The sequence below is a fragment of the Scleropages formosus genome, chromosome 19 (assembly GCF_900964775.1).
Source record: "Scleropages formosus chromosome 19, fSclFor1.1, whole genome shotgun sequence".
In the NCBI taxonomy this organism is placed as follows: domain Eukaryota; kingdom Metazoa; phylum Chordata; class Actinopteri; order Osteoglossiformes; family Osteoglossidae; genus Scleropages; species Scleropages formosus.
The window spans coordinates 14,064,867-14,078,080 of NC_041824.1; the positions used below are offsets into that span (position 1 = coordinate 14,064,867).

The window sequence follows — 13,214 nt, forward strand, 5'->3', positions numbered from 1 at the left end:
CTTACTGTGGTAGGGAGAGTGCTCCACAGTTTAGGGGCATGATGGCCGCTTCAGGACCTTTATAAATCATAATAGCATCAGGTTTTCACTGAAACTAACCTGCAGATACATGAAGGGGTGTCTCTTATTAAGATTGTAATTATAGACTTAAAAGTGGCTTATGTTATGGACAGGTTACAATGATTTTGTGCTGGCAACTCTATCCTGGGGTGGTGCAGCAGGAAGCGCTGCTGCTTCCGTGCCTGGCTCCTTGGGCTTGTGTTCCAATCCAGCTCAGCGTCTGTGGATTTTGCCAGGTGCTCCCTGTGTCTGCATCGGTTTCCTGTGGGTGCTCTGGTTTCCTCCTGCACTCCAAAGACATGTGCATGAGTGTGCTTTGCAACCAATGTGTCTAGGATACGCTCCGGACTGCCGTGACTCTGACCCGAACAAGCGGTTTCCAAAAGTGAGTGAGTGACCTTTTGGCTTGCACGATGATGTCCACCTGTCACAGTGATTTAGAGAAGCCCTGGAGTGAATATGGAATGCCATGTTACACTAGCCATGTGAAAAACACCTAACTGAGACTGTAGATCTAAAGGGTCACTGATCGCTAACTAAATCTGACACCTCGAAACACAGACGCACGCACTAAACACACGTCACTCTGTGATTTCTGCGATTCTGAGCATCACACGTTCGCGGTTCTGCCTCGGAATGACTGGATGATGCAACTGGGTAGGGAACGGAGTGGAGCAGAGGGGGGAACCACAGGAGATGGGGCGCAGGCGCCGAAAGTGGGCCAGCCTCTGCGGAGGGGCCAGCTCCACCAGCTTGCTTGGAGCTTTGAAGTTCCCAGCTCTAGTTCACAAATATCTGATGAGGGGAAAAACGGAAGAAAAGAGAGGAACTTCAAAGCTCTGCGTCTTTTCCGAGTGAGATATTTTTGGAATGCTGATCTTCAACCTGGGGCCAAATATGCTGAGCGCAGGGGAATAAACAACAAGGTCGGAGTGATGGACCTTAAGGGGCTTGTGCCCAGGGGAGGAGGGTGTGGTTTGGGCGTTCTAGCTCCGGGGGAATTGCAGTATAAACCCTTGAATGTGAGGGAATCTCAGGGTTCGCACTGGACTAAATGAAAGAAGGAAACAATCTATCTATCGATCCATCTTAAACCTGAGCTCATGGACCCATTTTTTATTTAGTGTCCAACTAAATAATAGTTACAAATATAATTTAAATATTACTGTGCTGTAAAATAGGGGGCGCGGTAACTCAGCAGATTTGGCCAGGTCCTGCTCTCTGGTGGGTCTGGGGTTCGAGTCCCGTTTGGGGTGGCTTGCGACGGATTGGCATCCCGTCCTGGGTGTGTCCTTGTGCCCTGTGTTGCCGGGTTAGGCTCTGGTTCGCCGCGAGCGGTCTAGGAGGGGGTCCAGACGTTTCAGTAGATTCTTTAAGGGTTCCATATCCTACAAAAGGTTAAGAACTTCTGCTCTTGAGGAACCAATAGAGAATTCGCTATATAGTGCCAGAGACATATTCACACACACATACAATGGTCTAAGTTGAAAGCTGTCTGCTGCATGAGGAAGATGAGGGAGGATGTGTTATTTAACAGCAGAGGCAGTGAGGTACGGAGTGGGCGTGGAATAGGGCCTGGCTTTTATTCAAACGTGAGCAAAAACCACGTTTCATCAGGTCTGCTGCTCTGCACATGGTGTTCAGCATGTGTCGTGTATAAATGAGTGTGCCAGTTTGGGAGCCAGTCTATATTTAGGGTGTGTGAGTCAGGGTTCCCACAAATAAAAAAGGTAATTGCACCATGCAACACAGTGGGACCCGTCTCTTCAAATACCCAACATCCTCTGCAGGCACACCCCCCGAGCATCACGGACACAATGACACCCAGCGATATCGGCTGATGTTCGTATCACCGTTGGTGCCTGGCTTCCCTCGCTACGCAGCCCTCCTACTCCGGTGGTGGCTTGTGTTGTTGGGGGGTGAATTGCTGTGTCACCTGCTGCTCTGCAGAGTCAGGTTGCTAACAAGGCGTACCAACTTACACTTTCCATGTGGTCTCTGAGTCTCCTCGCAGGAGTTGATAAATATGTTTCTGCCAGAGGGGTTTTAAAAGTGGGGTGCAGGCAACACTCAACATGAGCAGGTGGGGCTACGCTGTAGAGGATGCTGCTAAAGTGACAGAATGAAAAGAATTTGTTCCATGCAGCATTACAGTCTTTGATCTGGTCGCATCTATAAATAATGTTTAAGCAACATGTTCCATCATACAGTCATAGACATACCCTTTCGAGTTCCAAGAATTCGACTAAAAGGAGTTTCATTTTTTTTGTTTGAGGGATTTCTTTGCATTTATGATGACCAAATTTGGATTTTGTGCTCCTTCTGACAGCTGGACGGTGCAAGATATTTATGCTTCAATTCAATTCATTCTTATACTCTTCTCACACAGTGACAGAGCGCTGAACAAAAGATCGAGAAACAGAGTGGTAGCAAAGATATAAGCTTAGCTATATGTTAAATTATTACAGGAACTGTACTAGCTAGTAAAGCTATTAAGTAAGCTATAAGGTAAGAAATCAAAAAACTCCTGACCAAAAGCCAAGGGAGAAAAATAAAGCTCTGGGGGTCCAAGTGCCAGTGGCTGCCCACCCCTCCAGGGCATTGTAGACAAAAAACATAACATTTGCATGGATTCACTGAGGAGACACTTTTATCCAAGGTGACTTATAGCGTTATATTCACTAAACTGAACTCCCTACAGTGATTAATCCAAATATGCAGCAGAGAAATGTAACACACTCGTGCATAGATACACACCATGCGCCATTCAGAGTGACCAGTTCAAGTGAAACACAGGTCTATGGACTTTTGGAGGCACTCCATACATACACAGTGGGCACAAGCAAACTCCACAGAGACTAAGCAGGGATTGAACCGGTGTCTAATCACAAGTGTGCCGCTCAAACCAGAAACCAGAGCAACTGCAGTCTTCTTCACGGTTACGACAGTGCTGCGTTAAAGTCTCAGCCCGCATTAGCCCATGTTTACTCGTTTCACTCGTTATAATCTCGGTTGTCATCATTCCCGATCGGACTGTCCAAATAATGGCAACTTCTCTAGTAAACATGAGTTCCTTTACATTGTACCCATTGATTTCTTTTCAATGTATGTGTTCCTGTGTGTTCGCCCATATGTGTATGTGTATAGATATGTGCTATAGTAGAGATGAATGCATCGCTTCAGAGGTGTAAACTGATACCTGAGGATTTATGCCCTCTCTGCTGTATCAGTGCAATGTAGGCCCTGTGCTGGGAGCAAATTAGCTCCAATAGAGAGAAATCTGAGTTAACTCAGCAAAACCTAAAAAAGATCCTGAGAACCTGAATTGTCACGTACAGTATTTTTGGAGTGTAAGGAGAAATAGTATTCCATCAACAAAAAGAGGAGCTGTCTTCAACTTCAAATCCCTTGAACACAGTGAAGAGTAATTATAATAGCAGCTGAATAAGGAGGAGGAGGGAACAGAAACAGAAAAAGAAGCACAGCATGCTAGCAGTCAGAAGACCCAATACATTATTCCATAACTGTACAGTTGGATTTGAAAAAACAAATGTTCCTTTAGAACCATGAGGGACAACGGATCAGACACATGTGAGGAAATTAAGAGATAAACTAAAGCCTTTGAAATTGAATAGGTTGCCAGGATACTGGCCCCAAACACAGAAATTACATGAACTGTCTGGGGTCGAGTGTCATGTCTTCAGGCCTGACAAGAGCAGCTGTCTTTGACACAAGGGTGGGTTTGGGAGTCATGGGTTTGGGCAAAGCACATTTAATGGTTAATTCTTCTTTGTCAGGTTTTTGCCCATGTCCTGGCAATCAAGACAACCTTCTTCCCTAAAATTTCACGTGGAGAAAATAGTATTGCCTAACATTATGCGTTCTGTATCAAGGGCATGTTGGAGATACTTATTGGTGATCCTGTCTTTCTGTGATTAATTTCTAACTTCTTTCTTTCCTCTTCTGCACCTTTCCTTCCCCATGGCTGGCCACTGCCTCCTTCTGATTCCTAACATTCTTCAACCCCCACTCACCCTACAAATACCCAATACCCTCTGCAGCCGTGTGTTTGGTCCTGGGCTGCATGATCTTCCCGGATGGCTGGGATGCGGAGGTGGTACGTGACATGTGTGGGGAAGAGACGGGAAAGTACACCCTGGGTAACTGCTCCGTGCGCTGGGCCTACATCCTGGCGATCATTGGCATCCTGGATGCCCTCATTCTCTCCTTCCTGGCCTTCGTACTGGGCAACCGGCAGAACGACCTACTCCTCGATGAGGTCAAGGCCGACAACAAAGGTAACTGACAAAATGCTGGCTCTTAAAGGACTCCTGAAGCAGACATTCTCTTCAATCTAAACATTTTTGGTTAACAAAAACTGTGGAGTACGCTAAAAAATTACATAGGCACTTACGACCATGTTTACTATTTACTGTTTCATGTTGTATCATGGTATGCATACCAGAGTTTTCTCAGGCAATTTGGTAAAAATATGCTTCTGGAAGATTTACTTAGAAGAAAAAACGGGACAGAACTCATAAAATTAGTAAAAATGTTTCATTAGCACAACACACGGAGGCATTTGAGACAGATGACTCCATCAGTGCTCAGGCGTACACAAGAGACACATGTGACGTTGCAATTTTTGGACACACAGATCACAGAAAACAGACCAGTTATTAAATGGTACACTTAATATAAATCAAAGAAGACAAGAAAAGTACGTGTTGTAATGATGACATGAATAGCAACAATAGTGTAACGAACAAGTCATGAAAACAAACAATTAGTAAAATACTGGCTCATTTCTATTATATTTGTCCAATAATTGTGACATTATACTGTAATTTGTCAAATGTTCTATAACCTGTATATGTGCACCTTGACATCATACACTTGTATGTTGATAAAGTCATCCAGCTGAAACATAGACAAAAAACATAACATTTGCACTGTGTACTGTGCAAATGAATTTATTAAGTTTGGAAGTGCTGTTCATCTTTTTAATCTAAACATTTACACTGAGATGAATGTTCAGCAACCAGGCTCAATCCTTAGTGCAGGTGGTAATTTTCGAAAAGTCGAGAATTCTGCCATACTCCATGATAGGAGTCATAAGGGTATATAAACAATGCTATGTTGTATAAAAGGGCAGAGTTATATTTTTCATTAATTTCAGACATTATTCATGTTAAAATATTATTAATATAGAATAATAATATAAATAAAGTACAGTATAAAATTTTCATGCTTCACTATTACTTTCACTTTCATTTCTAAATCTGTTGTCTTTCCCTTTTTCCTTCTCAGCACCACCAGAACACTCACTTTTTTTGATTGCTAGCCATTTAGAAAAAGTGACTTGGACCACAAACAAAAAGTTTCATTACAACTGGTTTGAAACAAAAAAACAACACATTTTTTTACTAGCAATAATACAATTATAATTTTTGGAATGACATAAATTAGACATTGAGTTTTCCCAGAATGTGATACATTAACTATGGTCTTGCTGTTCCTTCCTGTTGAAATAAAAAAAGGTTATATAGTATAAACTTATGTCAGCTTTCTCAAGCATCGGCAGGGGAATTTTTCTAACTGGTTCTGACACCCCGTTTTAGTGTAACATCATCTCTTTGCGTGGTTTCCCAACAACATCATGCAGCATGATTGACATTTCTCGGAGCCCTCATTGATACAACAGCAAAGACCATAATCACTGGCATTTGTCTTCTAGTGTAGAAGAAGTAGACAAACATGACCTCTACCCTAATAACATATCCATTTACCCAAACTGATGCCCAGGATATTTAGCATACCTCTTCATTTATTCATTTAGCAGAAGCTTTTCTCCAAAGCAACTTCCAATGAACACTGCGTAGCAGTATTTAGCCCATGCCTTTTAACCCAAGGTGACTTACTATGCTAGATATACTACATGCAATGAATCACTCGTTTACACGGGACTGAAACATACTCTGTCACACATACACACTATGGGCAATTTAAAGTCACCAATTCACTTGTAAGCAAGTCTTTGGAATGTGGGAGGAAACCCACACAAACACAGGAGAACATGCAAACTCAACACAGACTGAGCAGAAATTAAACCCATGTTCTGTTGCACCACCCAGGTGCCGAGAGACAGCAGCGCTACTTGCTACCATGTTGCCCAGACTAAACATGCGCAAAGTAAAGCACCATTTCAGTTGTGTCTTTGCAGATTTTTCTCTTTCCAGGATAACTTCAATATTAATAGCACTGTGACTTTGCACTTTGCGGTTACTGTACAAATGTTTTAGAGGCGTTATGACAGCGTTCGACCTTTATTACCTGGATGAGTTGACATACGAGGTCCTGCGCAGTCTCCATGTCGTTGTGCTGGCTAATGTCATGTCACGGTGAATATTTACCTGTTACCTCAGAAAGGCTCCTGGGAATTTAACCTTGTCCACAAAAGCCAGTTCTCTTGGTGAGGGTCCACTACAGCTTTGGTGTACCCTTCCCTATGGGGATGCCTGGAGGTTGCTAGGGTACAAGCAGTGTTTGTTCGAATGAGGACAGGTCCATAAGGCAAAGACTCTCACATACCGAGTATTTAAACTGAATGCTTCACGCTGTGTATTACTGTTGTAATTTTTATTCTTTTCCAGGTGGCTCAAACTGCTTTAAAATAATGATTTATAAGTGGAAGAATTGAGAAAACATTGATCAGTATGACAGCACTGCAGTTAGACAATGTTGCCCATGTAATGTTTTTTTTTTTAATGAAATTAAAATGATGATGCTGGATCAGATGTTTGGGAGCCAGATATACACCAGATAGTTTACAGCTGGAATACTGAAGGAAATTAAAAATTGATACTGTGAAGAAAGTACAACTTACACACTTCAATATCGACGTGCTTTGTTTTTCAAGATATTTTTAAAATTTAGTCTAACTAGTCCTTCATTTATTTTAATTGCTTGCATTGCATTTCGGGAATCAAAAAATAAATTTTATTTATCATCGCTTTCCTACGCGGGTTGCATAAAAATTTTAAGGACGTTTACTTCAGCATTGAATAATAGCTGCTCTCGTACATGTTAAAAATAAATATATGGAATTTCACAGGACAAGCGTTTTGGGTTTTGCTCCAGCTTAAGACACACTCAAGACACAGTCTTAGCAATGAAGTTTCATTTGCTGGAGTGACAAGGTTGGTACCTGGACACAGGAAAAGATGGATGAATACAAATTTCTGCTTATGACTCTCTCTTAATTTGGACTTTGCCATTGGTAACCTTGGCACATTTTATTTCTAACCCACTATCTGCCAGGAAAAGGTAAAATAAAATTCTCTGTAGTTGCTGAATATTGCAGTGACCTGTTCAAAAGAAGAATGAAGAGAAAGGAGAAAAATAGCCCTAGGCAGACATCCCTAAACACAGAGGGTGTGTGTGGAGAGACTGTTCTAGTTGGGGGGTCATATTTGTACCATGGTTTTTATTCAGAAATGCACTCATACACACCTTGTTCATACACACACACACAGAGTCTGAAACCACTTATCCCGAGCGGGGTCGCAGCAAGCCGGAGCCTAACCCGGCAACACAGGGTACAAAGCTGGAGGGGGAGGGGACACACCCAGGACAAGATACCAGTCTGTCACAAGGCACCCCAAGCAGGACTCGAACCCCAGACCCACCAGAGAGCAGGCACAGGCCAAACCCACCACACCACTCCGAGCCCCCCTTCATGCACATTTATGGCTTTTAATATTGATATGTGCTCGGGACAAGCGGTTGTAGCCATTGTGTATGTGTGTTTGTGTTTGTTTTTCACCTGTTTTCAACTGCTTACTATTTGCCTGGCTTAAATTAGCACTGATTGATCCAGATGTGGTGTGGATATTACATATTCTGTGGACCTGCACACAGCCACCCGTGGTGTGGAGTTTCAGGTTCATGGATGTGGGGAACTGTAAGAAGATTAATTCCACAGCTGTTAAAATGTAGTACCTTGGGAAAAGAGATATCTCACAATCATTCACATAATCAAAAAAAAAAAAAATCTTACATTCATTCAAATACACTCCCTGTATGCATCATGCATGTCCACGTATCGCTGTCTGCGGATGTGAATTCTATTGCTGTTTTCCTACCATCATCTCATATTTGTAACAAGCTACTCTTTTCTCCAGGGCTGAATGAAACCTAAATAAATAAATAAATAAAAGGCAGGCTGTCAATAATTCCAGTGCTAAGTACAACTCGTTACACTTCCCAGACCATATGGTATACATTCTGCTCAATATATGCATCACCAACAGATGGTTAAAATATTCAGGACTGTTCTTTTGCTTGGGCTTAATTGCTGTTGTTTGTAATAACAAAGTCAACAAATCTTAGTCACTGTAAATTCCAGAGCCAAGCGGATATCCTTTGATGAATGGGAAATAAGAAAAGGACCTATGTCAATTGATTAGTTAAAAACAGGACTGTATTAGATGTTAAGTGCCACCGAGTGGGTGTTGACATTTTGCGTCCACAGAAACAGAGCGCGTCCAGAAACGTCTCCCTTGTGTCTCTTGTCGAAATCAGTGAGCCCTGTAAATACGAAGACAGTCGTCTTCTATATTGTTCTACAGTTCTCTGCATTTGCACAGTTTTACTGCTTTGTTTTTGTTTTGCTGTTAATAAATTTGCAAGTACTTTGCACGTTTTAATCACAATTCTGTTAACAGCAGGAAATAAGTGCCAGTTAAAAAGTCTTTAACTGGTACCATTCGACGAATCACAGCATTACAACAGACTGACCCTGTAGTTGTTATAGTTAGTTGTGGTCCATTATTTGCTCAGGGTTTTGCTCCAGTTAATGTGCTCACACTGGAGACCCCTGAGCAGATCATCCAGAAGGTATATAGAGTCAGTGAATTTTATCAAAAATGTTCTTAACATCATACATATTAAGTTACGCTACGTTCCTTGTATCTGTTCTTCTTAGCTGAGCAACTGAGCTGAATTTATGAGTCCACTCATGTACAGTCTTTAAAAAAAAGACTAGTACTAGATCCAAGATTTTTTTTTGACCCCATCACATGCTTTCCGTTCAAATGTTTTCACTGCACCAACATGGAAACGACCGGGTCGCGCTGACCTAATCTGCCAGGAAGTGGCATGGCTTGGCCAGTCGAGCTCAAGGCTTTTCCGCTTTTTCCTTCTCTCATTCATCACAGACTCTCGCCAGGCACAGTTGTCAAACGCTACATTCTGCTATTTCGGACTTGTGCAGCGTGTCCCATACCGAGTAACGCTGTCGCTGTTAGTGCTGTAGGACAGGTTGAGTCTCAGCATCGCAGGGCAAGAGCACTGTAGTGCGTTGCAGGTGTCGCACAAAGAATACCTGTGAGGTGCCCCTTTTGGCATTTCGCACACCATGCACGGGGGCTTCCCGAGCAGCTGGGCATCCCCACTGTTTCCGTCTTCAACCAGGACGAAAAACTCATAGGTTTTAATTGCCCTCCGGACCCCTTGCTGAGACATCCTGCTGATTCTGTAATGACATTCTCCCAGATCAACACCATCATATCTGCTCTCACCTCGGGCTTCCACTTGGCTCCTTACTCTCTCATTCTTTTTCATTCTCTGACAGTCAATTGCTGAGTTTAGTATGACTTCCGAGAGTAGAGTAAGCAGGTGTGGAGAGGTTTTGTTTTAACTTGTAACGATAAATATACCCTTTTTTCACACAAATGGTAGTAGCTGAAAGGCCTAGTACCACCAATGCACTCATTTGTCCTCTTAGCCTTCAAAATTCCAGTGGACTCCTATAGGGTGGACTGCTTTTTCCATGGAAAAGCTCCATTATGATGGAAAAAAAATGCCCTTTTTGAATACACGAGTAGTGCCTCACTATACGCAGGTATTTTACCGCATCATAAACAGGCTGAGATGTCTTAGTGAGATTGCAGGACAGCTGCATTAGCACTTGTGTTTCATGCTCAATTACTGCTCGAGGATGCAGTGATTAAACATGATTTATGTTCATTTCTTTTCCCCTTTGCTTGTTTAGGACTGGATGCAAGATTCTATCAGACTAGTCAGATCACATGCAGGAAGTAAATTATCCTTGAATTGAACAAAACTCTGTTTCTTTTTGTCTTGTTTCTTCCTTTCTTGAAATAAAAAAAAAGAAAAAAAAAACACATGATAATGTTCCTGTACTCAATGCATGGAAATGATCTTTAGATTCATGAACAATGTAGGATACAAACATTTATTTTTACAGCTTTAGGCAGGCCTTTGAACAAATATTTCATTGAGTTGCTATTAAAGTAAGCAATCTTTGTGTTTTATGCAAATCAATATAATGGTAAAGTTTTAAGCTGAATTACGCAAGGACATGCTAAGCAGATAATTAATTGTTTAAGATAATACTGTATGTTTAAATGCTTATTTTTTTTTTATGTCTGATTGAACTGTTAAAATTTATGTTATGCGTACTGAGTATATTATGTAAATAAATTAATATTGTATGTTACGTAAATTAATAATATATGTAACCCTAACCGGGGGGTGCGGTGGCGCAGTGGGTTGGACCACGGTCCTGCTCTCCGGTGGGTCTGGGGTTTAAGTCCCGCTTGGGGTGCCTTGTGATGGACTGGCGTCCCGTCCTGGGTGCGTCCCCTCCCCCTCCGGCCTTACGCCTTGTGTTACAGGGTAGGCTCCGGTTCCCCGCGACCCCATATGGGACAAGCGGTTCTGAAAATGTGTGTGTGTGTGTGTGTGTAACCCTAACCATAAGCAGTAGTGATACATTACACTATACTTCATTAAACATTATGTTCATGACTATGAGAAATATACTGAGAATTTATGAAGAAATTAAATGAAATGTAATCAGAAAGACAGTTGTATAGGATGACCCCAGATGTGACTCAAGTCAGGAGCTCAGCAGAGTATTGCAGTGACAGGAAACAGAGAGACAGAAGCACACTGATCTCCTGAGTTGGCTTCATGTATCTGGCAAAAGCTCAGCAAAAATGAACCAAAATGCTATTTAATAATTTCGAAGATATGTCAATATTAACATGAATGTGCCACTGCTAAGCAATCCAAACCAACTCCTATGAGACTTTTTTTAAATAAAGTTACATCTGAAAATACAGTAGGATTGTTGTTTCAAGCTTACCTTAAATTAACTCTATGGGTTTTCATGGAATTCACTTTTTAAAATTATGGAAGAAGCCCAGAACGACTGTGTATGTTGACAAACTATCATAATTTATTATTTATAATTACTGAATTGTTCAAATTACAACAAGGTTTTGAAGTGAATTGATTTCAGTGGATTCCAAGGCCTGTATAAAGGTGGTTACCCTAACATAAGATTTTACTGGCCAGAAAAATAATCATGCCTCATCCTCACACACAATCTTTGTGTACTGCAAAATCTTTGTGTGCAAATTTAAAATTGAAAACTGGTTTATTATTGATGCATGTGGTACAAGTACAGTGTTAGTTTTGATTGTTTTCTTCCATTTTCACTTTCTTAGATTGAAGTTCAGGACAGCAAAGAGCCAAGGCTGGGAGTCCAGCGAATGCACTGAGCAGACTCCTGTCTTGCACCGCCCCCTCTCCTCTAACCCCTCCCTCGACTCTTCAGGCCACACCTCCAACGTCCGCGTGGAGGTCTGCATACAGCCATTTGTAATATAGAACTTGGAAGGCAGATATTTTCAACGTTGGAAAACAATCCGCACGAACGTGTCTTTTGACATGAAACAGGAAAAAAAAACAATTCACTGCAGCTTTCAAAAAGTCAGCACCTCTGGGAAAATTAATAACACTGATATATTTCTACTGCTGGTGATGATCATGGCAGTGATGATAGTGGTGAGAATGACAGTTATACTTCCTTGCAACTGTGGTGTTCTGTGATATCTATTTCAGTATGTATTTTATTTACCAGGGAGATATAATTATTTCCAGCTTTCAGCAAGAGAGCCTTGTGAGGTGCACAGCGATCATTGTCAGCACGTCACAAACACCTGGGTGCTAATAAAGAGATACTCAACAGAACCAAGAAAAAATAATTTTCTACAGCACACAGAGACTTTTAAAAGGATGGACCCATATTTCCTTGTAAAAAAAAAAAAGGACTCTTTTCTCTCAACGACTTTGTAACTTAATTTCAAAAGGACAACATGCTATAAATGACATCTTTATGAAGAAACAGGGTAAGAACTTTCACAGTTGCCCCTTGACAAGTCTCCATCCCTTGTCAGTGTATCATCACATTCAAGGTGACGTGATGCGGACCTCAGTTTCCAAATTTAAGTTTTCAAAGTGCACTAAGAGAGTAATTTTCTGGCAAGAAAACCTAATTGTTGCTTGATCAACGACTCACCTGCTCTACAAAAAAGGCGGCGTTAGAGAATACTGCAACACTACATCCTGCTTTGCTGGAGCCGTCTGGAGTTTGCTGGAAGTGTTCCCAGAACCCCCTGCTCTAAGTTCATCTGACTCATGTCAACCTTGGTTGCTCGCGTTTAATTTAGTAGTTTCTAAAATCTCATAAAAGGGAGTTTGTTGGCAGTTGAGGACCTTCAAAATAAAGCCCCCCTCCCCCTCCAATGGATGGATGGCTGGTTCGACTGGAATGTTCAACTCTGCTGAAGTGGTAAAGCCCTGCATGCTGCATTCGACTCAGGCCAACAAGCACTGATCATCTTGGCCTGGTACCCGAAATAAGCCTCACTTAGTCCACCCAGCTCTGGTAGGACAGGATGGAGGTGAGCTTTCACCATGGCGTCCAGCTCCTTGTGCTTCTGTGTGGCAGCACACAGCACCACTTTGGGTTCTAGATGAAAGGTTTCATTTTGGTGGTTTTCATAAATCAAATAATTGCATCGGTTTAAGTTCTGATGAGCTATTTGGGGTGTCATTGCATTGAGGAGTCTGGGTTTCTCATCTCTTATCCTACCGAAATGCAATTTGTCGAATAGACAGCGTGTGTTGAACAGTAAGCTCCGTTTTTAAGGTCCAAAATGACAATGTGTCAACCAAAAAACTGGGGACGGAAGCCAGTGGAAGGTATTTTGATAACTTCCAGAAGTTTTGTACAAACCTGAAAATTAGCAGTTATGCAACACGACTAGCAATTGCATTCA

At 41.8% G+C, this 13,214-nt stretch overlaps 1 protein-coding gene across 1 annotated transcript in view; it reads left to right on the forward strand.

Annotated features, from left to right (window-relative positions):
* Positions 1-11,843, forward strand: part of LOC108939217 (LHFPL tetraspan subfamily member 4 protein) — a 35,525-nt gene extending 23,682 nt beyond the window's left edge. Inside the window, exons 2-3 of the mRNA XM_018760372.2 lie at positions 4,122-4,358; positions 11,598-11,843. Coding sequence (XP_018615888.1) covers positions 4,122-4,358; positions 11,598-11,602 — 242 coding nt within the window. The 3' untranslated portion in view covers positions 11,603-11,843. The remainder of the gene's footprint in view (positions 1-4,121; positions 4,359-11,597) is intronic.
* The last annotated feature ends 1,371 nt before the right edge of the window (positions 11,844-13,214 follow it).